Here is a 27,962-nt window from a genome sequence, read left to right as displayed (position 1 = left end):
CTATCCATCATCTGTCCTTCCATCCATCATTTCACTCATCCATCCACCCTTTCACTCATTCATCCATCATCCATCTATCCTTTTACCCATCAATCCATTCACTCATCCATCCAACTATTTACCCTCTAACCCCTCCAGCCATCCTTTCACTTACTCATCCATCCAACCATTCATCCAGTCACTTATCCGTCCATTTGTCTATTCCTTCACCATTTCATTCATCAATCCATCCTTTCTTCTAGCTCATCACCCTCCCTTTCGCTCTTCTATGCATTCTTTCACTCCTCCATACTTACATCCATCTTTTCACTCATCCATACACCTATTTGCCCATCCATCTTGTCAATCATGCATCCATACTTTCACTTATCCATCATCCTTCCTTTCTCTCTCCATTCCCCTTTCACTTAGCCATCCTTTCACCCATACATCCACCCAACAATCACTCATGAATCCATCCATTGGCCATATCACTCACCCATCCTTCCATCCTTTCTCTTATCCATCCAACCTTTCACTCATCCATCCATCCTTTTGCCCATCTAGCCTCCCTTTCACTCACTCATCCATCCTTACATCCACCCTCTCATTCATCCATCCATCCATTCACCCTTTCACTTATCAATTCATTAATCCTTCCATCATTTCACTCATCCATCACCCCATTCACTCTCCCATCACCCACCCTTTCACTCATCTATCCATTCTTTAACCCACCCATCCACCCTTTAACCCATCCATTAACCCTTTTGCCCATCCATCCACCCTTATACCCATACATCCACCATTCCACCCATATATCTATTAGCTTTTCTCCCATGCATCCTTCCACTTACTCATCCATCCATCCATCCTTTCTCTCATTATCCATTATCCATCCATTCACCCTTTCACTCATCCATTCATCCCTTAACTAATCCATCCAGCCACTTACCCTTCCTTTACTTACTTACTCACCCACCTTTTCACATTAATTATGAGCTGATCCTTTGTCTGCAGAGTTGCAAACAGAAGAAACCCATCAAGAACTTCACCCTTGCTGTAGTTCCTAAAGCAAGGAGTGGGTGAAGGTTCACTATGCCTCTGCACATAGGCAATCTTAAGACTTGGAAGTCATGAGATATGCATGATGCCCAGTGCCGGGCCATGAGGTGATGGTGCTGTTTAGAGGGCTTTAACTAGGTTGAAAAAACGTGGGGGTCTCTCAAAAGCCAGTGTAATTAAGGGTGTGTCTTAAAACACAGTAGCTAAAAATCTGTGCCTAGCATAGTATGCTGCCCGATGGGTATTCCTACTACTTCTGTTATTGCATCCAAATATATAATACATCACACATACAACAAGCCAGGAAAGCAGCAACTATGCTTCCTTATATATAATATTGAAAAGGCTTCAAATCTAAAATGATGGGACTGTGAAAGAACTATACCCCCTTTGTTTTAACTTCTTTCACTGGCTTCTTTACATGAACTGGATTCTTTACATTCCTTCCATCTGGTGAGGTGCAACATTTTTCTTTATGTACGGTTAAAACAGAATGCCCTGCACTAGACCAAGGCAGGAGGAGGCCCACCACATGCTTTAATAGCCTAGACTGGTCCATTGTCATTCTGTATGTGACAATCAGCCGGCATACATAATGACAGTGGGCGGGGTGGGGTTGCTCTTGTGCTCAGAGGATGAGTGTGAGGCAGCCCCATCAAGAAGTTGAGGCTTCTCGCAGGGGAACAGTTCTGTTCCCCAATTCCCAAAATTATGGACAAAAGGCGTCATCATGGACATTCGACGTGAGATCCAAATCACGGACAGTTGGTCACCCTAATTGAAGGTCAGGCTGGCAGGCATCAACTCCAGCCCGGGCAGCCCAGCCGATGGCAGCTGACTGGGGGGCGTGGGGGTTTCTGAAACACATTCTGCCCAATGAGTGTTGCGTGCCTGTAATACATGCAAATATGGAGACAGATCAACACACCTACTACATTTGTTCCCAAACAGATGATCACAGCCCGCCCAGCCATGCAGACAGACCTACCACGACCCCGCAATGGATGCATTGTATCGTCTGAAATGCGTTTCCCCATATCCAGCAACTGAGAGACGAGTGTTACGTCATGTTGTTCACCTCTATAATGCTCTAAGCTGTTCAAGGGCTACCCCACAGGGCTAGATGTAAGAAGGATGGGACAAGAGAGAAGGAGCGAGAAAGGAGTGGGTGAACAGAATGATTTGCCCCCAACCGAAGTGGTATCAGTAACCCATAAGGCATCTGGATGAAGAAAGCAAAATAAAAATACCAAGGGGACAAACCATGTGATCTTAAGAAATCCAAGAAACTCTGCCGCTCCCTTGAAAAGGCCTGGAAAAAAGACCCAACCACCAGCACCAAGGACGCATTCAAAAGCGCCACCCGCACTCACCACCAACTGATCCGAAAAGCCAAGAAAACAGCATTCAAGGATCGACTTGACAACAACGCCCACAACAGCAAGGAACTTTTCAACATCGTCAAGGAATTTTCCAACCCCTCGGCCAACTCCAACGACATCACCCCCTCTCAAAACCTCTGCGACTCCCTAGCCTCTTTCTTCCACAACAAGATTGCAGACATCCACAACAGCTTTGACAACCAACCCGGAAACCAACCCACCCTACCATCTGCTGACCATCTTCCCCCCGTAAACACCCTTAACGCCTGGAACCCAATCTCCACTGAGGAAACCATCCGCCTGATGAATTCCATCCACTCTGGATCCCCCACAGACCCATGCCCTCACCACATCTTCAACAAAGCAGACTCCGTCATAGCACCGCACCTCCGAGACGTCATCAACTGCTCCTTCAACTCCGCTACCTTCCCAGAAGTCTGGAAACACGCTGAACTCACCGCCCTTCTGAAAAAACCAACAGCGGACCCCACCGAACTCAAAAATTACCGCCCCATCTCGCTTCTTCCATTCCCGGCCAAAGTCATCGAGAAAGCCGTCAACAACCAGCTCGCCGCCTTCCTCGAAGCCAACAAATCCCTCGACCCCTCAGAATCTCGCTTCCGAGCAAAACACAGCACTGAGACCGCCCTCATCGCAGCAACAGACGACATTCGAACTCTACTGGACAATGGAGACACAGTCGCCCTCATCCTCCTCGACCTCTCTGCAGCATTCGACACAGTCTGCCACAGCACCCTTCTACAACGCCTCAATAACATCGGAATCCAAGGAAAAGCACTTGAATGGATCACCTCGTTCCTCACCGGAAGAACCCAGAGAGTCCGCCTTCCTCCATTCAAGTCCGAGGCCTCTGAAGTCATCTGCGGCGTACCTCAAGGATCCTCACTCAGTCCCACCCTCTTCAACGTATACATGAGCCCCCTCGCGGCCATCGCCCGCCAACACAACCTCAACATCATCTCTTACGCGGATGACACTCAACTGATCCTTTCTCTCACCAAGGACCCCAGCACCGCCAAAACTAACCTACACGAAGGAATGAAAGAAGTCGCAGAATGGATGAAACAAAGCCGTCTGAAACTGAACTCAGACAAAACAGAAGTCCTCATCTTAGGTACATCCCCCTCTGCTTGGGACGACTCCTGGTGGCCGGAAGCCCTCGGAAAAGCACCCATCCCGACAGACCACGCACGGAACCTGGGCGTCATCCTGGATTCTTCACTCTCAATGAACAGACAAGTTAGCGCCGTATCCTCTTCCTGCTTCAACATTCTTCGCATGCTCAGAAAAACATTTCGCTGGATCCCCTCCGAAACAAGGAAAACAGTCACCCACGCTCTGGTCACGAGCCGACTGGACTACGGAAACACCCTCTACGCAGGTACCACCGCTAAACTCCAGAAGAAACTCCAACGAATCCAAAACGCCTCAGCCAGGCTCATATTAGACATCCCACGCAACGAACACATCTCTGGTCACCTTAAAGACCTCCACTGGCTACCCGTCAATAAGAGGATCACTTTTTGACTGCTTACCCACGCACACAAATCACTCTACGACATCGGACCAGACTGCCTCAACTCACGACTGTCCTTCTACACCCCCCCCCCCCCGCCAACTACGTTCTTCCAGCCAAGCCTTCGCCACTGTACCTCGCATCAACAAGACCACCATGGGAGGCAGATCCTTTTCTTATCTGGCTGCTAAAACATGGAACTCACTCCCCGCTTACCTTCGCCTCACCCAGAACCACCTAGCGTTCAGAAAGCAGCTTAAAACGTGGATATTTGACAAATAATCCTCCTCCCCTTCCTAAGCGCCTTGAAACCCTCTGGGTATGTAGTGCGCTATACAAATTTTGTGACTTGACTTGACTTGACATTAGTGGTAGATGGTTAGGGGAATGCCAGGAAAAGCCAGCAAACTGAAAGAAGATTCAAGTTATTTTATTTCTCTAATTGCAATGGAGCCACTCGCGCTTCAGCAGTAAACATCTTAAGCTAAAGTGCGGGTGCCGCCTTTGTAACATAAGTAAACAAATTGTAAAGAAATGGAGGCCATGCTTTTTTTCTATTTATTTACTTTTGTTACAATAGCGGCACACACGCTTTAGCGTTACAAATCTTAAGCTAAAGCGCGGTCGCCACAATTGCTTAAAAGTAAAGAAATAGGAAAAAATTCACATTTTCTTTTCTATTTCTTTACTTTTGAAGTATCGCAAGTAACAAAAGAGAAGTGCTGCCGCCATTATTCCAGAACAGGCATGTCACACTGGGTAAATACATTTTAACCTTGCTGTTGTCCTGCCTACATGCAGGGAGGAGAAAGCCCTTTAACAAAAGAGTGCTCAGAGGCTGTCATTAAAACCTACAGAGTAACAATATATGTAACAGAGCCTGTCGTCATGGGAGCTTACAAAAAGAGAAAAGGCTGTACTAAGGAGAGACTACTAAGCCTATTGACCAATGAAAAGCCACCATTTACAAATGACAGTGACAGGAGCCAATTAAAAAGGTGGGCAGAGTTGATGGTCATATCCTGAATACAGCATTTCTCGAAAAGACAGCTCAAGCGCGGCTTAGGCAAGACTTAATAATGTTAGTAAGATGAGGCTGGCCACAGTGACCTCATTGGATCACATCAGTTATATGACGCCATCGATGTAAATGCCAGACGATCATTTCCAATAATCCTGATTGCGTTACATGTGATTTCAAAGGCTTCCTGGTGCCATTTCCAATTATGCCTTCTTTATACAAGGCAGCAGTTCTGAAACCTAAACAAATCGCGACTTCTTTTTGGTGAGACATGTCTGGAAATACCATTACCAAGCTGCTGTATTCATTGCTCCCCGCCATAATCCATTGCTTGCCCGCCTGGACACATGGACCCTGAGATGGTCTTGCGACATGTGTATAAATGCAGGAACTGACTGCGAGTTTTATTTCCTCTTAGGTGGATGAGCTGATTGCTAACCACTATCAGAAGGTCATGGCGGAGTGGAAGGCATGTGAGGTGATTGTAAAGCAAAGAGAGAAGGAGTCCCATTCTGCTATTTTTGCCAAATTTTCATCTGGGAGCAGCATTGACAGCCACGTTCAACGCTTGATCCACCGGGACTCCACCATCAGCAATGACGTATGGTCTTCTTAACATATACAAAGTTGGCAAACTTTACTATTAACTGTGGTGTGACCAAGGGAAAAAAATTGGGGGTTTTTTTTAGCAATAAATTGTGAATTTGAATATTTTTTTCACTAAAGATGTTTTTATAATAGTGACTAATTGTTTTTAAATGACTTTGACTTTGACTAGTGACTAATTGTTTTTAAATGATGCACAATATGATTCTAGTACTGCACTGATATTTTAACAAGACCTTTAATATATAATTGAAATTTTAAGCTCATGTGTGATAATGTGCCCCTATTGAATAATTGTTACAAAGAGTTTTGTAAATTTGGTAACCTGCGCAAAGACTTTCTTCACACTGAAGGGTAGGTCGCTATACAGTCTAGCGACTTGCCAATATTTTCCATCATCGAAAAAAACTTTTGAAAAGGAAATTTGTTGTTTTAATATGGCAAACTATAAAGTACATGGGTTTTATTTTATTGGAAACTGTTGATGGACTGTGTTAGAGTGACACATAAAAAAGGTGGTCATCAGTGGGGGCTCATCGTATGAAAGCTGAAGGGCATCTGTATCTTGCATAAGTCAGCTTCGCTTTCCTTCAGATCACCCTTGGACCACTTGCACCATCTAATGTGTAAGTTGCCTCCTCGACATTGCTTCATTCTAGCTAATTACTTGGTATCTTGACACAAATACCATCCATTCATTCCTTTACCCAAAGGATGTATTGAAAGTAACACTTCTACATCTAAAAAGGCGAGGCACTGAAAAAATAACTGTTGAATTAGAAATGTACTAAAGTTTATAAGCCTTATGGTCTTCCTTTAATAGTCCAAAATAGCACTAGGAGATGAGTAGACAGAGTGCATATTCCACTTTCTTTCGTATAGTATTAATTGTAGCATGATATAATGTAATGGCAGATGTATTACTTGCTCAGGACTCCCTTCCTACACAACTAATAACCACATTTCTTTAATTGTTCACCCCATGTTTTTTTAATTTGTTGGAAGACTTTTATCCTAAATTTACACAATTGAGGGTGGGGTTGGATTTTGGACTTGTATTTTCTGTATTTTGTACATCTGAATCACATAATTCACCATCATATCCAGAGTTTATCCCATCAGAGACAAAATACCATCTTGACATTTTAATAAATTGCCGGGTAGAACAATGGTTATTCATTTTGACTAAAATTCTCTAGTGATGTGGTGTCCTATCAGTACTTCCCATTTTGGTGCTTACCGTGCCATTATCATCTGGCTTCTACATAGTTATTTCAAAATATGTGGCAAGTTTCGTTTTCTGCAGAATGTAAGACATTAGTTTTAGCTATAGGTATAATGCTTCCATAGCTAATCATAAGCCATGCTGTAGGAAATACAATTTGCAAGAGTGCTTTACGTGTACCTCTTCTATACCTGGTATTATGCAATGCAGCCCTAAAATGTGTGCATTGAGTGCCTGCAGTACTTTCATTAGGATTGTTTTCCAAAACAAACCAGATTTGCAAAATGCTCAAAACTGGTCCTTTTGCTTGAAGAACTAGAGCATGGTTGAACATCAATAATGATTATCTTATTTTCTTATCTTGAAATAACTGATGTACTTAATAGCTAATTCGCTCATGTAATACAGATGCTCTTAATGAACTGTTGCAAGAAACTCAAGTAGCAGTGTAATGACTTAATTACAGATAATATGATTCTAGTATATACTAACCAATCTTAAAAATTTGTTTTAGGTGTTTATGTCTTCAGATGAAATGGATGTACCCGACAGGGATGTAAAAGGTCGCGATGACCCATCAGCAACAGGAAACGCTGGTGCAACAGTCGCCGTAGTAGGAGCTGACCAACAGTCGGTGGAATTTGACTCCCCGGATTCTGGTCTTCCTTCCTCTCGTAACTACTCTGTGACCTCAGGCATTCTGTCCAGTATTGATGATGGCCAAAGTATCTGCTTTGAAGATGGCGCAGAGGAAGAATCAAGCACAGAGTCTGAACGGACAGAGATGTCAACAGGCCATCCACGCAAACCTCTGCGACGGGCAGAACCTCAGGATTCACTGACGGAGGACCAGCTGTGCTCCCAGTTAGAGTATCTAGCAACTGGAGAGGACATCTCGTCAATGTGTCCTACATCCTACACAGTACGTTATACTCTTGTAGAAGAAAATTTTAATTATAACTTGACTGTAGGGTATCAAATTCCCATCATAGGTCATACAATTTGTCTGGTATGCATCCTAAAAAATATTTTATGCAACTATAAGAAATTATTTTGATGATTGTATGAATTCATGCAATGTTATAAATTTACACTTGAGTAATGTAATTTTGATTTCCTAAATTTCAGACACAGTTTTTCCTTTAAAAGGGGTTATTGGATACGTTTAAGGTGTTACCTTTTCTTAAGGTACCAGGCATGTACGAGAGGCAACATATTTGGACACAAGGGAAATATTCCAACTTTTAGGGTACATTTTAACAGTCACTTTGATATTGGGAATTCCATCATGCAACATGGCAAAACTCTTAATGCTTTGGAATTTTCATCTCATTACCATGGCGGCTAACTTTTTTCAGTGGTGGTTTTGCACATGAACATAAATCTAATATAGAATTCTTGTACTCGTTGTTGGAGATTTTCTAAGAATTTGCACCGTGTTTGATCACAAAAGTGACGTAATTCGGCGCAAAATCTTTTTTTCATAATTTACTTTCCAGCGCTAAACTTGTTGTACATTACTGCGTGGCAACGGGGCATGCCAAGGGTGGTGCATGGGTGTTCCCATGAAACCTCCCAAGGTTTTGCCACGCTAAACCCCATTTACTAAATAAAGTAGATTGGGTTTAGCGTGAGAAAGCGGCGCCCTTTTCAAGTAGGCGCAAGGAGGGAGAAATGCTTTAATTACTCCTTGCTTTTCCAACTATGCATGTGTGCTGCACTTTACAGCACACATACAAAGTGGAAAAACGCTTAAAGTGAGTGTGCATAGTATTCTGTACTGGAAGGATTCCTTGCAGTACAAAACCTATGCTACACTCACAGGGACACCTTTGTACCATGTCGCAAAGTTGTCTCTGTGGCGCACCACAGCTGATTTCAGTGCTGGCGCAAATGAGAGGGGAGAAGAGTGCCTTATTTTAGTAAATAGGACACTCTCCTCCTCTCTCCTTTTTACGTAGCGCTGCGCAGCATTGCGGCTGCTGCAGTGCGCTATGTGAAATAATAGTAAATCTGCCCCATTGACAGTACACACATTCATTCAAAGACCCTTGCACACAATGGCAGCCATAGGGTCATTCTGCCTGTGACCTATAATCCAAAAGAGAACCCAAGTGTACAACTCTAAGTTCATAAACAACATGATAAATATATAATGCAATCGGTTCCAAAGAAGTCCACATTTACTGTGTTGGACCACGGTGATTGCAATCTTCATTTGTATCCAAAATACATTGACCCATTACCGGTAAAAACATTAGTAACAAATAATACTTGTTCTATATTGAGCCTTAATAATCTCCCCTCACTTAACTCCGATCCAATGAGAATAGAATCATTATTCAAAAAGGAATATTTTCAATTTAAATCTAAGATCAATATGTACCTATTATGGTCATATCACTGGCACTTGCCTATGCAACATTTATTCTTCATCATTAGGAAATGTTCAGAGGAGAGCAACTTAGTAAATATTTGTTAATCGCTCTGGGTATCTGCAGCATGATTTTGCTGTAGATGTTCTCTTGTTTATTTTGCTAATGTATTCCCTAAAATGTTTTGCAGCCTGAAGAATTTCCCAGTATTTGATTTGTGTGAGCTGGCAGCAGTCCATGTTTTTGTGTAGTATCTGTATGTCACATACGGGCAGGCACAGACGGGGTAGGTGCTTTTGAGCCGGCACCCGAGCAGATTTCCCGGTAAGGTGCTGGGCTTCTGACGCCACTAGCCCTTGGAGCACTTCTCATTTTTGTAATTGGGTCACATCAGGAACGTTACTACTATTTAGTTGCATCCAATCTGTAGGGTTCACAGGTTTGGCCCGTCCTGATTTCATAAAGGGTTCTTTACCCCTTTCAAACTATTATTTATGTGCACTATTTATTTTACATTCGATCTTCCGGTCCTGATGAAGCGCCACGTATCATCATGACCACATGAGCGCGAAACATGTTGACCCTTTAGTTACCCAGGCACATTGCGCCGATTGACATGGGTACCGTCATATTAAACACAGTACTTTGATACCCTTAGCCAGTTTTAACCTTGCACGCACTGACCCACCCTTCACATAGGACTCACCCCTCACACCCGCACGCATCATATGGCATTTGCAAAAGATCTCCGCTGAAGCTACCCTTCGGGGGACCCGTAGGGCATTGCAGCACATGCCCAACGAGGAGCAAACGCCCGATGATGAAGCATGGCATCCTTCGGGGTGTGTGAGGGCAACAAGAGGCAAGACGTGCTCTTCCCTCTCACAAGTGGGTTTTAGACTTAGTGCACCACCTTTCGAACTCTCCCTACACTCTCTAGTACCCTTTGAAGTGAGTGGGTGACATACTGCACCCCCCCCCCCAATCTGGAACAGTGTCTCCACCGTTTTGAAGTAATATCTGTATGAGCCTTGGCACTGAGTTCCCTGACTTCCCTTGTATAATTTCTCTTGCTCTAGCAGCATTTAGGAGTGAAGGGGAAGGGTATGAGAAGTCTGACTGCTGGGAAAGAACTGTAAACACAAGAAAAGAAAACTTTGATCGTCTAGTATAGACCTTTCAAGAATAATTGTGTCCAACATGACTCTGAAGTATCATGTTTAACAGCTCAGACATTTACTATTATATTCTGTTTGCAGAATGTGTCGTCGTAGATCGCTTTCTGTTGATTCTCTTGCCATCTGATGTAGGGCTCGAAATATTACCATAAGTATTTTTGAAGTTTGGATACTGGCATACATTAGTGAATTGTGATTATGTCCCCTATAACCCAAATGACAGGGACTCAGAACATATCTACATTATTTTTTTGTTGGCTAGTAAGTTCAGAGCTGTTTACAAGTGCTGTATATCAGGACTTATACTGAGTGAAGAACTCAACTCTGCAGACTATAAAACTGCACTAAAGCATTTGCAGAGCATCATGAAGTAGAGAGAAATATTTTAATTCCGACATCAAGAAGACTGGCCACAGCAGGGCCAAGTAAGGCTGGTCATAAAAACATAACTTTTCTACCCACATTTAAACACTTGATTTTCTTGGTTATACCAGGTTGTTAAGTATGGTAAGTAGGTAGGTAAGAATGATGAGTTTGGTGAGGTAGGTTTTGTATGGCAGGAATTTCATTTATTTATTTTAGTATATATAGCATATAAGAAATGTCAACCTCAACAAAAGCTGAGGTAGCAGTCCAATGAATTAAGAGAAAAGAGAAAAAATATTAACACCGTTTATACAGATTACAAATATCTGCACTACTAAAAGATTGTACAAAATCCCCAAAGCTTCAGCTGTATATCTACAATTCATTGATGAAAATATAGGACACAAAAATTGGTCTTCTCGGCTCCGGAGGTGTAGGGCATACAAACAGTACAAGAGGCAGGGACTGAGTCTCACCCAAAGTATGAAGATCCCAGATCCTCTGCTCTTCTGGAGCTTTCCGCCAGGGTGTTGGTTTATTGTGTGTTTCTAATGATTCCCCTATTCTAGAATTAACCTAAAATCTTCATACCTGATTTGGTAAAAATATTCCCTAAATAACATTGTTGATGATTAAAAATGGATGAAGAAATTGCAGCTTCTATAATCTGTGTTTGCCAAAAGACCACAATAAAAGTAGAGGTTCAATGTGTTCCCACTAAATGAAGTAACGGAACAGCTGCACTTTTGCAACACAAGTCTCAATGATTATCTATGATAAGATTCTCCTTTCCCCGTTTTGGAACATAGTCCATATTAATTTTCACCCTGTGACATTTTTAGTTTTGAGAACTGCTGTCTTGTTTTACTGATCAAACTGCTTTGATTTATATTATTTATTATGTGCATTAACCAAGGGTGTTTAAATAAACCTGAACTCAAAAAAGAGGCGCCAATAAAACCGTGACTCGGTCCACATTACCCCTCAATCGCACATCACCTGACGGCGACATCTGCTTTTATTATTGAATGAGATAAAATAATTATTGATCGGTGGGTACTATCCACAGTACAGTGAATATTTCCTTAAACTACCATTACATTATCCATCAAACAAGGACAAAACCAGCAAAAACTATCAACTAGCCATGGCTGGTGTTGACAAGAGCTTTTCCCAGGTCTGCCGCGTGCAGGTTGAAAAGGAGGGGAGCCAGCATGCAACCTTGTTTCAGACCTCCGGTCATACAGATTTTAGCGGAGAGAGATGTAGGGCCTGTTTTAACCTGTACCCAGGTTTCCGAACATAGGGACATTATGGCTGTTTGAAGTGAAGATGGAATGCTCCAGTTTGACACTGTCTTCAACAGCAGTTGTCTGTCGGCCTTGTGAAAGGCTGTGGTGAGGTTGACAAAGCAGCAAAAGAGTGGAGGTTGGTCCGGCTGGGTGGCTTGTTGACAGAGGGCAGATAGAGCGATTATGTTGTCAGTTGTAGCAGCTCCGCCTCGGAAGCCTGTTTGAAAGAAAGGGAGCAGCTTGTTTTCTTCTGCTCAAGTTACCATTTTTCTGAAGGCCATAGGATCTGACAGAATATTTACTCAGGCTCTTCTCTGAACCCCCTAAAAGACCATTCCAGTCCACTGCAGACCTGCTTTGGTGATTGATTCTGGCCTAAACGTAGGTCTGGATGACCACGTGGCAAAATATGGGCCTAACAGAATTAACTCAAACAGAAAGCCAAATTAAAGGAGAGCGTAATTCAATAAGATCAGCAAGTTATCCCTACTCAAGTTTTGCATGGGAAATGTACAATGAACAACTATGGGCTAATGATGGAAGATGTCTGAATCCGTATTTTAGTCAAAGTACAGATAGAGGGCATTATTGTAACTCCAAATATTACGACTGTGTAATGCAATAGCAGCAGATGTAGCTTAATACATTTTTATCTTGTCTTGGATGTATTTGTTACCCAAGCTTGAAGTGAAATTCCAACACTACTGCAATACATCTGCAGAATAATTTTCTTTTACTATTTTATCAATAAGACCATTTAATGAATAAGTCAAAAAGTACTTCCGGGTAAGAAAAGCTTTGGATTTTGCAGTTAAGTTGATCTTTAACTGTAAAATCTCTGGATGTAGTCAATTTGGGGTCCACTATCATAATATGATCAAGCAGTGGCTTAAAACAATTAGCCGATCATGGGATAGCATCATAAATATATAATAATCTTAGAATAGACACTGGCACACTCAACTGAGATCAAAACATTCTTCGATTGATTATTATGTCAAGTGAAAAGAAAAGGAGCAAATATACAACCATGACAGAATTCAACCCGCTTTGAAGGGTTAAAGAATCAGTAAATTCTGCCCAGGGTCCACAGCTGACTTTAGCAGTAATGTTTGAGTCGAAGTCACGTACAAAATTAACAATGTTAGTATCCAACCTGAAAGAATGATGGACCAATGTTTGCTGCAATTAACGCAGTCAAAACTGAACTAAAGTCCTTAAAAGCCAGAAGTACTGAACCCTGTTTCGCTAGAGTATATTTGTGGATAATAAGATTCAGGCACTGATCATTTGTGCCTCACCCCACTCTTAATCATATAATGGAGGTCAGACATTATATAATTTTCTTGGGTCATTCTAGTAAATTTATCCAAAAGAATGCAACACGCTATCTTAACAACTGAATCGGTTATAGAAATTGTATATAACAACTGGGATAACTTTTACTACCCTTTTTAAAAACTGGCACTATCAAAGAGTGTGATGAGGAGTGTGGTAACCTGGTCTCAAAAGCAGCATCCATGGTCATGGCTAAGAGAGGAAATAGGATCAAGCTTTTATTTATCAATTGGGACCCGGTAAGAGCAGGAGCCTTACACTATTGTATTTAACACTTCCAGACCATTCATTTATTGCACAACCAGGGGTTTTCCATCAATATGTAAAGATCTTGTTTGCAACCACGTGAGATGCAGAATGCTGTACGGCGGCACCGTCTCTTTACAGTGGTGGCAAAATCATATCCAACATCAGAAAGAATGTTAGCAATTTAAGCACTGATATGTCTTTAGCAGATGTCATATTCTCTCATTGTGAGGAAGGTGATAAAATTGTAGTTCATGATGGCATCATGCATTAAGTTGGTTGAGAGAGTACTTTAGAAATGTACTTTCCAGGGAATTTTAGCACATGAGTGACATCAAATAGTTAGTGTCTGGCCCAGAGTGCCACACAAATACAGTTTTGGAACAAAACATATTTACTCCCGGGCAAATCAAGTCCAGGCCCTCAGCCGAAAATTACAATGACCTTGGATGTCCCATATAGTGACCATTGTCAGGCAACAGTCATCCCACTCCTGAAGAAACCTGGGGCGGACCCCTCCTGCATGGCAAACTACTGGCCAATCTCTTTGCTCCCTTTTTTGGCTAAAGTCTTGGAAGCCCATGTTGCGAAACACCTGTCCAACTTTTTGGAGAGCTCAAACTGTCTAGATTCCCACCAGGCAGGTTTTCGCCCTGCCCACTCAACAGAGGCAGTGGTAGTTGCAGTCCTAGACTCTCTCCGTGACTGCGCTGACAGACACTCCCCTCAGGCCCTGGTGCTCCTAGATCTGTCGGCCGCTTTTGACACGGTCGACCATGACCTATTGATCGACCGTGTCAACCAGGCTGGCATCAGGGGCCTAGCTGCCTGTTGGCTGAAGTCCTTTTTGGAGAATTGTTCCCAGTCGGGGTCCGCCTTGGTACCCTGGTCGGCCCCAAACGGTCCATTACCTGTGGAGTCCCTCAGGGCTCATCATTGTCACCCCAACTGTTTAACATCTACATTCTCCCTCTAATCCAGGCCTTAAGAGATATGCAGGTATCAGTATTTAACTACGCAGACGACCTGCAATTGCTCTTTACTGTTGACAACTCCACACTCTCCATCTCTCATTTCCAGTCTACCATGCGGTTCATTCAAACTTGGATGAACCAAAACCACTTAAAATTAAACCCTGGAAAAACTGAGCTGGTGCTTACAGGGGACAGTGCCAAATTCTGGGGCCCTCACTACTGGCCATCCGATATGGGTCAAGCCCCTACCCCTACCCTTGCCGCAAAGACACTTGGAGTGACCCTGAACAGCGACCTCTCCTTAAAAACTCAAGTGGGTCAAGTGGTCTCCAAGTGTTTCTTCCAGCTCAGGAAAATCCGGAAGGTGCGACGCTTTTTCACTCCAGCAGCCATGACCCAGGTGGTGATTACCACGGTTTTGTCCCACCTGGATTATGCAAATTCTATATACCTAGGCCTAACCCAATATCTACTGAAGCACCTCCAGATGGTCCAGAACTATGCAGCCAGGCTGATCACTGCGCAACCCAGATGGCACTCAGCTTCTCCTCTGCTTAGGGACCTTCACTGGCTCCCCCTGGCCCAACGTTGCCCTTCAAAACTGGCTGCATGATCTTTAAATCTCTCAATTGCAAAAGCCCTAAATTCATAGACAATCTCATCACCAGGCACACCCCCTCCCGCAATCTGCGTTCTGCTCACCAAGCCCTCCTCCAGACACCTGCCTTCAAACGCAAACGCTCTGGTGGTTGCAGATTTGCTGTTCTTGCATCTCGCCTTTGGAACACCTTCCCCTTTGAGATAAGGTCATGCCCGGATCTCATGTCCTTTAGGAAAGCTTTAAAAACATGGCTTTTTAAACAAGCGTATCACTGATTTCCCTCTCCTCACGCCCTCAGGCTCCGTTCTCTGTCTATTCTAGCGCCAGGAACCCAATCGGTGGCAGTGCGCTCAATAAATACTTTTTAACATTAACATTAACATTGTAGGTGTATGGTTAACAATACAAGCCTGGCAGCACATCATTTTGCAGGACCTATGAGCAGTGGAGTCTTACAAAAGCCTTTTAGAAGGTTATTTACAATGCAGTGGTGTTGGTACACGTGCAGGTCAAGTGTGAATTACATTTCATAACAATTGGCCACACTCTCTTTAGTTGTCAAAGTGGGTGCATCAAATTTTCATTTCACAAGTATTGTCAGATATGTCTGCAGGCAGAGCACCTGCAGGGGGTGCACAACAGTTTTGCAGATGTCGTAAGCAGATCTATCACGAGACTCGGCGAATGGGAAATTGGTGCAGTGGTTTTGGAGAAATATTTTCAAAGGTGGGGGACCAATCCCAGTGGGCCCACTGACCTTTTCATCCGTTGATAAAATGGAATCAGTGATTTGGGTAGCAAGATGTTGTCAGTTATATCTCAAAGTCACCAAGAAACTTCCTCATGGAAAATGTGCATTGAACAAATATGCCTGTTATAGACAGCAAGACATTGCACAGGATGTGAATCTACTACACTTCAAGCAACAAAATGCTTGTTAGAGTTAACTAATGCTTTCCACTCAAATGCCAAGCATGTAACATAAACACAGAATATGCAGTAGGACAGTCTGATAACAGTGCTCTGGTCATAGTCTAGTGTCTTAACGGCATTCTTTCTTCTAAGGATTTAGATCCTTTCCTCAGGATCTTGTGGTTTGAAGTCTGAAGGGAGATCAGAATATTTGCCCAAGATTCAGTATTCTGAGCATGAATCCTTGCCACTGGATTTTGTAAAATGAGGTCTAAAACTGTACAGCAGGATCCAGTGTTCTGAAGTATGAATTGTTGCCTGTTTTGGTGTACCAACACTACCTTTAAGTTCACAGAACCCAATCAAACCACTCTATTTACTATTTATTTATTTACTAGCAGGCCGTCCCGACCTTGTCCGGCAGCATTAAGGCGTCTCCTACCCCCACCTGCCCCGACATTGCCCAGCAGCCCGTGGCCCCGCCAGCAACCCGTGCCCCCGCCCGCCCGATCATTGTTTTAGTAATATCCCGTCCCCTGCCTGGCCAGACACCCGCGGATGTATGACGCTACTTCGGAGTCAGCTACATCGCACGCTGTAACATCGTGTCTATTACATCGCTTCCTCCATTACATCGTGACCAATGACATCGCATCCCTTTGCAACGCGATTGCATTGCTTCCCATTGGCCCGAACATCACCCCGCAGTACAATACGTCACAGGGCAAAACAACGCGGTTTCTTGTGTTTGCCGCATGAACCCACCTCTACCCCTGCCCCCCCTCCCGTCCCCCTCAACCCCAAATCTTCTACTTTTATTACTTTGTTAGTATGGTATATTATTAATTTGTAAATTGCAAGTAATGTAACACTATTTTTTTTAAAATCTTATTTTAATTTTAGCCTTTTTCGTGTAAGGAAAGCACATGCAGGTCTGGAGATCCGTCCTCCCTTGCAGGCCCAATCCATGCATTTGCAGTTAGTCTTAATGGCTCACAAAATACCTCCTGTCTTTACTGATGAAGGAGTTTTTGTGACTTCCTGTTAATACACATTTTGCAAAAACCCGGTATTTGTACAGTGCCACCTAATCACGCATAAGGGTCTCTAGACTTTGGGGGCCGTGGGGGAGATTACGTGAGCTATTGCCCTGAGTCACATGATGCTGAGCTGATCTGCCTCATTACGAGCAGCACGTTTATTTGCCATACGTGTGGCAACTCCTCTTACAGCAAGTATCGCAATTATTTGTTTTGTAATAAATATCATCAGCTCCAACGTGTCGATAATTATTGGGGGGGAAACGCCCAGTATTTAGTAAGACATGCAAACAATTTTGGTGCGGAAAGCAAAGAAAACGTACATGTTATGCCCCCCCCCCCCCTCAAAAATGAATGGGTGTTTTTTATTGACCTCAATAAACGTTGACTCTGCAGACGTTATAACGTGTGATAAATGCCATACCATTTACGAGACGTATGTAATGGGGGTATTAGACTTTGCACATTATCTCTCTACATTTGTCAACGAATCTCTACAATTCTCAGTAAGTGGCAATTCACATTTTTGAGTCCTTGTTAAATTGTTGGGACGATTCGGGTAATCTCTGCATCACATTAGTTTTCAAGTGATAAGGAGTTTACCAATTTTCCTGAAATGTTGGCATTTGTGAGAAAAGCTGTGTAACAGTTGGACCAAGCGCTTTGCCAAGCATCACGCATATGGGGTTAGACCATGCGGGGTGAGCGAAAGTGGGAAAAGGAGGTTCACTTGAAAGGGGATCTCTATGGGCATTGGGGTTTGGGGCATTGGGGTTTGAATATATTAATGCAGCCATCTTGCTGTGAAGACAGCACCATCCAATTCTTTCCGAGCCTCTCTTTGGTGCAGCGGATGGCAGCAGATAATTCTAAAAACTGGCATTGACATTCAGAGGCCCACTGGAGTTCAAATAACAATAATTGTAATTTTGGGAACATCGGCATAATACTAATTACCTGAGACACCCCACTGGGCCATCCACTCTTCCATCCATCCATCCATTCATCCATCCATCCATCCATTGACCCATCCTTCATCCATCCGCACCCTACCAGCCCCACATCCATCCATCCATACACCCACCCATTCTTCATCCGCCCATCCATCCATCAATCCATCCATCCTTGCATCCATCTTGCCTTCCACCTTTCACCCGTCCAGCCACACACCCTTCGTCCGTTCACCCACCCTCTCACCCATCCATCCACCAGCCCATCATCCATCCATGCAACCATATTCCATCCACCCTTTCATCCATCCATTCATCCACCCAGCCTTTCTCCCGTCCATCCAACCATCCAGCGTTTCACCCGTCCAACCATAATCCATCCATTGATGTACATGACGAAACAGCTTTGAATGTACACGTACATGAATAATGATACAGCATACAATATTGACAGTATTAATGCCCTAACATCGTGAACATCGCATTATTTTTTTTCTTTACGTTATTTCTCAAACATGTTCAAGTGGAATTAATTCTTTGTAGCAGTTGTTGCAAGTTCGGGATTCGAACTGCTGATATTCCCCTTCATAAACGTTCCGTTTAGCTCTTTACGCTATCATACATTTTTAATGGGAAGCTGGTATTTAGAGACCCAACTTGTCTTCTGTGAATGGTTATTTGGACAGTCAGCGCTGTATTATATTGTTCGGCCAAATCTTCATTTTTGTGCATTACAAACGACAGTCACTCACCCTCTCGCCCATCCATCAACATATCATTCATCCACCGGCTCATCATCTATACATCATTCATCATGCAACCATATTATATTGTTCGGCCAAATATTCATTTCTGTGCATTACAAACGACAGTCACTCGCCCTCTCACCCATCCATCCACCCATCATTCATCCAACAGCTCATCATCCATACATCATTCATCATGCAACCATCTTCCATCCACCCTTTCATCCATCCATTTATCCACCCAGCCGTTCACCCGTCCAACCATCCACCCTTTCATCCATCCATTCATCCACCCAGCCTTTCTCCCGTCCATTCAACCTCCCAGCATTTCACCCGTCCAACCATACACCCTTCATCCATCCGTCCATCCACCGATGTGCATGACGAAACAGCTTTTCATGTACACATAACAGAAAAATTATACAGCATACAACATTCTCAAAAATGTACGTTTTGCATAAATTATTTGTAGCAAGTTGGGGATTCAAACTCACGACCTTCCCCTTCATAAACGTTTCTTTTATCTCTTTACGCTATCATAAATTAATTAAGAAAAGCTAGTCAGTCAGCGTGATATTTTTTTCCCCCCACATTTGTATCTTAATGTGCCTCAGCGAAGTTTTTAATGTAAGCTCGTAATGTTTATCTTCATGTGCCTCAGCATGGTATTTGCCGATATTTATTTCAACAGCGCCATCCTAATCAGCCTCCAAACAGCCACCCGATGTAGATGCTATGCAATCGCTAGCGACTTAAAGGTCCATGCGATGTTATAGCATGTGTCGTAATTGCATGCGCTCTGAAGCCTGCCGCGATGTCCTAGTCGCGTTGCGATGGAAGTGCGATGCAATACTTTCGTTGCAACGGGTGTTTCCCGACACCCGCCTGCCCCGACATTGTCCCCGGAGCATTACCTGAGCCACAGGTTCTCATTTCACCGCTCCTCGCGCCTCAGCCACCGGTCCTCATTTCTCCGCTCCGCCGCTCTGCTCCTTCCCGCCTGTCCGCCGCCTCTCCTCCCCTGCGCCATGTTCGCCTCTCCTCGGACGCCTCTCCTCCCCGTGCTGACGTGAGCACGCACGTCGCGGCTATCGCTACTTTGGGGGGGACTACTTTAAAAAAATATATAAATATTGTAAATAACGTTTTATTTTGTCATTTATATAGCCTATAACCATCTACACACCCTGACGATTTTAACGGTGTATTGGGTGTGTAGATTGGTGCTGTGGTTCCCGAGTTTACCCGCCTCAAAGCCTGAAAGTTCTTACTTTATTATTGTAGTATAGATTTATTTCAGTTTTATATAGTGCTTGCTAGACCCGTAGATCCATAAGGATCCATAAAATTACATTAGTTACAAGTTACATCAGTTACGAGATAACATCTCAAGAGCGTCGGAAGAAGGAATAAATGGAGCTTAGAAGGGTAAGGGGGTGGGGTAAAGGTATAGGAGGGAGATAGGATGGATGGAGAGACGAAGGAGAGTCTACCCAAAGTCCAGCTGGGTAGGTGACGGTCGAGGGGGAAGTCCACAGCCCATCTCCTCTATAGCTATCAGGTAGCTCCACCGGGCATCAGGCACCTGTGCCTCTGTCTGCTCCAATGGTGCCTATGACACTAAACATCTTTTTGTGATGGTATACTCCCTTTGAGAAAGGGGGACTATTCACAGAATGAGTATGCCCAGCCCACTGGCAAGCGTGCTTATCGAGCAGAACATGGTTTGATCTTTTGTTGTCTCGCGTCTGGCATTTGCTTTGGTTCCTGTGTGGTTTGCTGGACTGCACGCCTGTGAGACAACTTCACCAATGTCCTACCAAAGAGGAGAAATCGCAGAAATATATTGAAACAATGAGCTTCAAACACCATACAAATGCAGTTTTGATAAGTCTCAGCACTTTATAAGTCTAGACTTAGGGCACGTGAATGAAGAAATAAAGGAAGCAGGAAGAGACTGTGAGGAGTGTGGGCTTGACTAAGTGCAGGTGAAGCCTTTAAGGTTTTCCTCAACTGGAAGGGTCACTTCAGTGTTGAGTCCCTGGAAATGTCTGTTCCATAAATTTGGGACTAGAAATAAAGACCTACTATTGAAGTTTGAAGTTTATTGGTTTGTATAGCGCTGATTCACACATGAGGGTATTTCGGCGCTTGGGACGGTGAGGAACCATCATAGACCAGGGAAAGATTAGAAGAGGTGGATTTTTAGCACCTTTCTGAATTGGGCCAGATTTAGTCCAGAACGTAGATGAGATGGTAAATTATTCCAAAATATAGGGGCAAGATAGGAGAATGCCTTGCCACCACTACGGGCCTTTTTTACTCTGTGGATGATGAGCAGATGCTCAGTGCTGGACCTCAGAGTTCGTGCAGGGGTGTAGGAGGAGAGCTTGTTAGAGAGATACGAAGGACCCTGACCATTGCGGGCCTTATAAATAATACAGCCTATTTTGAATTTTACCCTTTTCCTTATAGGGAGCCAGTGGGGTTGGTTCAGGAGGGGTGCCGAGGGTGTTCTCGCTGGGGCACTGACAGTGAGTCGGGCAGCAGTATTCTGTACCACCTGAAGTTTATTAATGGCAGTTTCGTTAGCTGAAAATAGGAGGGCATTACAGTAGTCGAGTACACTAAGTACCAAGGCCTGCATCAGTGTTTTCTTGGTGGAAGAGGGTAATAGGGGAAAGATCCTTTGCAGGAGGCCAAGAATGTAGAAGCAAGAGCCTGCAGTGGTGTTGGTGTGTGTGTCATGGGTAAGTCTGTGATATTATTAGTAAATTAACCAATCTCTATGCTTAATTTGTGCTTTCTCTGCTGCTTTTGTAGCCAGAAACATATATACAGTTCATTTACAGGTATTTACATTTTATTACGTGTTACAAAAATGACATCTACTGAACCCGTGCAAGATTGTCACATAGTTCACTTTACAAAATCATCTTGCTTTGCAGTTAGAAAAAGTAAACACAAGTCTCCATTTTAAACGAATACATGGCCATTTCCCAGGAGTTACTGCCGAACATCTGACCTCTGTATTCGAAGCACAGCAAATGTTACCAAATAAAAATAACATTCAAAGGCCTCTTTATTGCTCATTCACCTTCTGAACTCCAGCATGGTTAAATTGGGGTGCTGCAGTGCCCTACTTCCAGCACCTATGCTTTCAGGTTTTAGAAATAGCCTTAGAGATGCACTGTCACATATACACAGTAGGAAATAGTTATATATTATATACCCCCCACTGACTTGTGCTGTCATTCCTTTTAGCTAACTCTAAATTAACCCCAAAGTAGCTCTCCATGGGCCACAAGTACTGAGGATGGGAGAATTCCATTGTCAGGACATCGAGGTCACATCCTTAGCACTAGAGAGGTCAGCAGCAATTTTAAAGGGTGTGGAAAAATACACCCGCTAGTAGGATGTTTCATTCTAATGTGGGGTGTGAATGTTGTGCTTGCTAGACTTGTCTGCCTTTCTTATCTCATGCAAACTTATAATATCAATTATTTAACAAGAGCAAAAAAATATGTTATGTAGGACGTGGTTAGTGTCACTGGCATTTACGTACTGTCTGCTGAAAGGGATATAAGATCACTCCTAAAATCTATGAAGCATTTTAGTGAAATACGTCAAAGGTTTTCAGACCAGTCAGGCACACTCAGTGCCTGTTTCCTTTTTAGGTCGAGCCTAGCAGCAGCGCGCATGCCCTCCTCGCTCTGCGAGGCATGGTGTAGTAGGGTCCCCACTGGAAGCCCCGCCCACTCTCCTCCCATATTTGTCAGTAGGTTGTGCCATTGTCCTTCAGAAATGATGGCTTCTGATTCGTAAATAGGCTTGTTCGTCCCTCCTTGGTACCACCTTGTCTGCATTTGTTACCTCCGATAACGACTGGATCTTTAACTTTCCGCATTACAAGGTCTCCTTCATAAGTCGGTGAGCACTATTTACTTTAATGATCTTCCCTCTGGTTTTTACTAATGTATTTATTTAAATTATAGTGCGTCCGCTTTAACAATAGCGCTTATACATTTATTTTATTAATAGTGCAGGTCTATTTCGTTAGGCCCAAGCAGGTCAACATTACGCCACTAAGGATCTAATTGCGAGGTAGTTAGCCTTCCTGCTGCGCATTTTCAGCTAGTATGCAGTATTTGTGCATTTATGGCTGGGGTGATCTTTACCCAATCAGTAACGATAATCCCAGGGCGGGGAGGGGGGATGAGGCGGGAACACAACATCATAGCTGCGTCACTCGAGCTGAGATGGGCTGTTATGAGCAGTGATCGCGTGCACTGGTGATATCGAGTTTCCGGGGCGCCATTTCCCTTAATGAGCTTGGTTACATATTTTAAAACTTTTACCCTTTTCGAGTGGGAAGGATGGATGCACAGAAAGAGACTGCTTTCTGCGGTGCAACTCGTTAACGTAGTTGTGGGGCGCACTTTAGGTAAGGCAGACGCCTTACAGTCAGGGGCGTAGCTAGGCCTTTGGCCGCCGGGGGAGGCCGCTGCGTGTCTAAGAGGGGGTGCTGGCTATTCCCGTGGCCGCCGCCCCTACAATTTGTTCCGCCTGAGGTGGTCCGCCCCCTACACCCCCACTTGCTACGCCACTGCTTACAGTGCTATCAGAATGGTGCAGCTATGAGTGCAAGCCCTGCCTGGAGATTTGCATAATTATGCCGTAAACTCGCCATAGCATTCCTGCCTCTGGTTTTGCTATCTAGTGGAATAACGTGGTGTAGCGAGAGAGCGGGTAAGAGACAGGGGCGTAACACAGGCCCCTGCAGCCCCCGCGGTGCGGGGGGGCCTCACCCTCCAGGGGGCCCCGTTAGCACCGCACTTCTGCTGGGGAGCTCTAGATAGAGTCCGGAGGGGGCCCCTTCACGTACCCTGCAGGGGGGGGCCCTCAAGGTTCGTTACACCACTGGTAAGAGACAATGATCCTCGGCTGCTCGAGAATGGCTCTTCCCCCTGCCACTCATTGGCTTGGCAGCAGCCAAGCAGGTGATTTATCTATGGGGTGCATGGCAAACACGCAACACTGCTATTTCTACTACTCCACTGAAGAAGAAAAACAAACATTTGCAATTCAATAGGTCTCCATTTACGCGAGTATAAGCTATTGGCTTTGTAAATGACAATGCCTTTTAGTTATGTTTTAAAAACCAAAAGATAAATAAAAGGCTCTGTCATTTACAATGCCAATAGCTCAAACTCATGTAAATGCGAGACCTATTGCATTTCTAATGCTTGTTTCAGTCTTGTGATAAGGCAGAGCTGTGATTCCTTATTTTCCAATAACCCAGAACCTTTTCTGATGCTTGGGCCAGATCTAATCTGTTTTTGGGTTTTAATTTGAATGTTAAAGGCAAAGCCCTCTCAACTCACACATTCTCATTGCGAATAGTCTTGCGCAGTAAACCCTTCTACCTCTTGGGAATATTGTAATAGGCCTGAGTTTATGTGCCTCTTTATGTATTTTATTAGACACACAACACAAAATAAAGTGCCTCTAGGTGTCCACAGCAAAATACCTCTCAGATGAGTCTGCAAATAAAGCAGCATCGAATCTAGAAAGGTTTCATCAATCAAACACGTTTTGATTGCTTTCCGCGTATACTGATGAGAGCAATTTTCATTCACACCTTGAGCTGCAAGAAAATCAATATTTACAGGCCTTTAACTGAGCATTTCTATTCCAGCTTCATTGGCAACGAGTTTAGCAACTCTGCCAGCTGTCAATCATTTCAAGTTAGACTAACACATTCAGGGAAATTCCTTCAATTACCCTAAGGCCCCAGAATGCTCACACAAATCAGCTGGTTGATCTGATGGAGTATTGCTCAACCTCTGAGTGCAGCCTTTTATAGTTCGCCCCTTTGAGTGTTGCCGTACTTTGAAACCCCTCCCAAGCCAAAGCAGTTCACCTATAAGCCAAAATTAAGTTCCACACGGACCTTCAACACAGTCGATCATCCCTCCCTCATAAGCAACCTGGGGTCTCGAATGGGATTCACCAGCAATGTTCTTCACTAGTTCTCCTTCTACCTTTCGAACGAACACCAGTTTGTTGGGGTGGGCATCTCCATGTCACAAAAGATTCTAATGACTATCAGGATCTCCCAGGGTCCATACAGTCTCCTGCCATCTTCATATTTTCTTTTGCTACTCACAGATAACGGCCTTAAGATTCACCAATATGCCGATGATACACCACTGTTCTTTAAAGTCTCCTCTGATTCAGACATCCAGCGCCTCAAACAATGCTTGCACGTCCTCCAGACCTGGATGCCCAGCATCGACCTGAAGATCAACCCAACCAAGACAGACTTCCTGTTATTTGCCAAGTACGTGAAGTAAGAACCGGAACAGACCTGGCTGAATGACAAGAACCTTGATGGTTCGAGCCCCAAATTTCACAGAATGCCAAGTTACTTTGATTCACCTGGACACCAACCTCAACCTCTTGGAACATATTGTCAAAAAACAGGGAGACTGCTCACTCTTCGAAAGAAAGTGATGCGATTCCATAAAGTGATTTCAGAGCTGCTGTTCAAGCCCTCATACCTCGCTTCTGGATGTTGGTAAAGCCAGACTCCACATTGTACCCCTTGAGGGCACCCCACATGCCGTAGCACGTCTCATCCAGAAATATCATCCCATCAACACCATCCTGATTGAACTCCATTTGCTCCCCTTCCTGGCACGGACCATCTTCGAAACAAGCGGCATTGTTCACAACGCCTTAATGACTAGTACACCAGGTTATCTTACAGATAAGCTCACCAATTGTGGCGCCACAAGGAATTGAACCCACAATTAGTGCCTAGAATTACGTATAGACACTAAATCAACTATTTATCAAAACCTTGGTCATTTTCCTTCTTTTTTGTTATTCTATGAGAAACCATTGTGCCTGTATTTATTTTATGTCGTTTGTATAGTTATTTTTTGGTTTCACATGTACACTTGGGACACTGTGCACCCCTCTGTTTTTGTGTTCACATGATTATGTGACAAATTGATTACAATTGCATAATTTTTATTTATTTATTTTTTTTAATTTAATTTTATAGAGCGCATAGTCACCCGTAAGTATCCCAGCGCTAAAATCAGTACAACTAGGAGTCAGCAAGGGAAGGGGAGAAACAGTTTAAGGGAAGAGGTGGGTTTTCAATTGCTTCCTGAACCGTAGGTAGTTGGATTCGGTTCTCAGGTAGTGCGGTAAGGCGTTCCAGAGACGTGCGGTGTGAACCGAGAAATGTCTTCCTCCTGTTCGGGCCTTCTTAATTCTGGGGGTGACAATGAGGTGTTCCTGGTCGGAGCGGAAGGATCTAGGGGCTTTGTATGGTTTGATAATTTTTTTAATAATTATACAACTAATGTTTTGAAGTATATAAACATTATTGAGATTTCTTCCAAATTGTTGGTGTATTTCTTTTTAACATCCCTACTACCCCTCTGTGTGTCTTTAGAATCTGCCATTAAGCTATACACTGAATATATATTAGAGAGTATTATACCACAGGAGCCGTTGTTCTATGATAAAATGTAATGCCCTGGTTCCTATGTGAGTAGGGTTCTCCTAGTTCTTCTTTGAGACTTTTTTTTGGTGGCAGCGGCTACACGCCACTGGTGTGATGTAGCCTCCGTGGTGCGGGGGGCCGAGATCCAGGTTGCCTCCTGCAGCACTGGGCATGGGCGTCGGGCTCCTGGCCTGAGAGCTCCTGACAAAGTCAGGGGGGGATGAGGCCCCCTCCATGTACTTTACAGAGGCCCCCCCCTCAAGTTTCATTACACCACTGCTTCAGAGGATGCCTAATCTCGTATATTGCAGCAAGGGTCCAAGAGAAGAAAGAAACTAGCTGTGTGCAGTAACAAATGTTGGCATTTACTGATCATCTGGGGTCCCAGTGACTGGTTTAATCTGCCTAGGACAGGTCCAGCACACAGCCTTTCAACTCCCAGCAAGCATCAGGTCAGCAACATCCCGTTTTTTTAAACTGTTCTTTTTTTTAGGTGTAGCATGCAACAAATATCAGGTTAGAATATGAAAAGATGTCGCCAAAACTAAAAAATCTGCACTTCTTTAACACACGGAAGCAATTCTCCTTAGTACATCAGATTTTGTAAACTGTAGTTATTAAAAGTGAGAGTTTTTAAACATAAACTGAGTAACATTTCCGCACCCTACCCCTGTCCTGATGAATATGGCACCAGTGCTTAATTTATGCTATTGGTTGCTGGCATGAGCCCACCTGCACTTATATTTTAGGACTGGCACTCATTTTGCTTTTGCTGTGGGCAACAATCCCATTCCAGTCATTTTAAAGTGGAAATGTCCAGTGGCTGCATGTCCTTTTGCCAAGGACAGCAATGCCTGTGTTGAAGTGCCAATGTGCATTAGGCTGCTTCTGAGCTTGGGTTGGGTGAGTGTCATGCAGCACGAGCACTGACAGAACTGTGAAGTTAAAAGGAAAATATTGTGCTGCCTGCCCTGGTAGTCTCCCTTCCCATGTCTCCTGTCTAAGGGGTTGGTAGCACTTGAGTACTGTGGCTAAGTGCTACCCAGGTCTGGGGTTGATGCAGTGGCACAGTGGACCACCTGGCATAGTGGGCCCCGCCAGTGGCTTATGTTCACTTTAAGTCAAGACTGCACATCAAGCTGCCCAAAAGCAATAAGCAGTTACAATAGCCATCGATCTATTCAGCCAATGTTAATCACTCCTCTGTTCTGTCGTCTCACTCGGTGTTCATCTTAGCGCCGGGACTTCCCGTTGCTGGGGCAGCCATGCGGTCTACAAATACCTTAACATAACACAACATCTTACAGACTGTCCCTGGCTGAGCACAGGTAGCACAGTAGTTTGGCCAGAAGGAGCTCGGGAGTAGTCCGCACCACGAGCAGCCACATGATATGCTGAAGTGATGCTCTTTGCATAAAAAGACTTACCTCGCCCACTCATGCCTCAATCCTGCTCTGATGTCACCAAATCAAACCTGCCTTAATGAAAAGGAAATGTTGTCTGTCCTCAGGCCCATCACTAAGACTAGAATTGCTGAGTCAAATACTGCAGTGACAAGCTATATGACACATACTACAAATAATTAATAAATTGAAGGAAACATCAAC

General features: G+C 43.9%; 1 protein-coding gene across 1 annotated transcript in view; it reads left to right on the top strand.

Moving 5' to 3' along the window:
- The window catches only part of SGSM2 (small G protein signaling modulator 2), a 986,511-nt gene that overhangs the window by 931,765 nt on the left and 26,784 nt on the right, over positions 1-27,962 (top strand). Inside the window, exons 16-17 of the mRNA XM_086954507.1 lie at positions 5,403-5,585; positions 7,330-7,737. Of these exons, the coding sequence (XP_086810633.1) occupies positions 5,403-5,585; positions 7,330-7,737 (591 nt within the window). The remainder of the gene's footprint in view (positions 1-5,402; positions 5,586-7,329; positions 7,738-27,962) is intronic.

Source organism: Lissotriton vulgaris, chromosome 2_1 (genome assembly GCF_964263255.1).
Source record: "Lissotriton vulgaris chromosome 2_1, aLisVul1.2, whole genome shotgun sequence".
In the NCBI taxonomy this organism is placed as follows: Eukaryota; Metazoa; Chordata; class Amphibia; order Caudata; family Salamandridae; genus Lissotriton; species Lissotriton vulgaris.
Note: the sequence above shows the minus strand (reverse complement) of the source record. Positions and strands in the feature narration are given on the sequence as shown.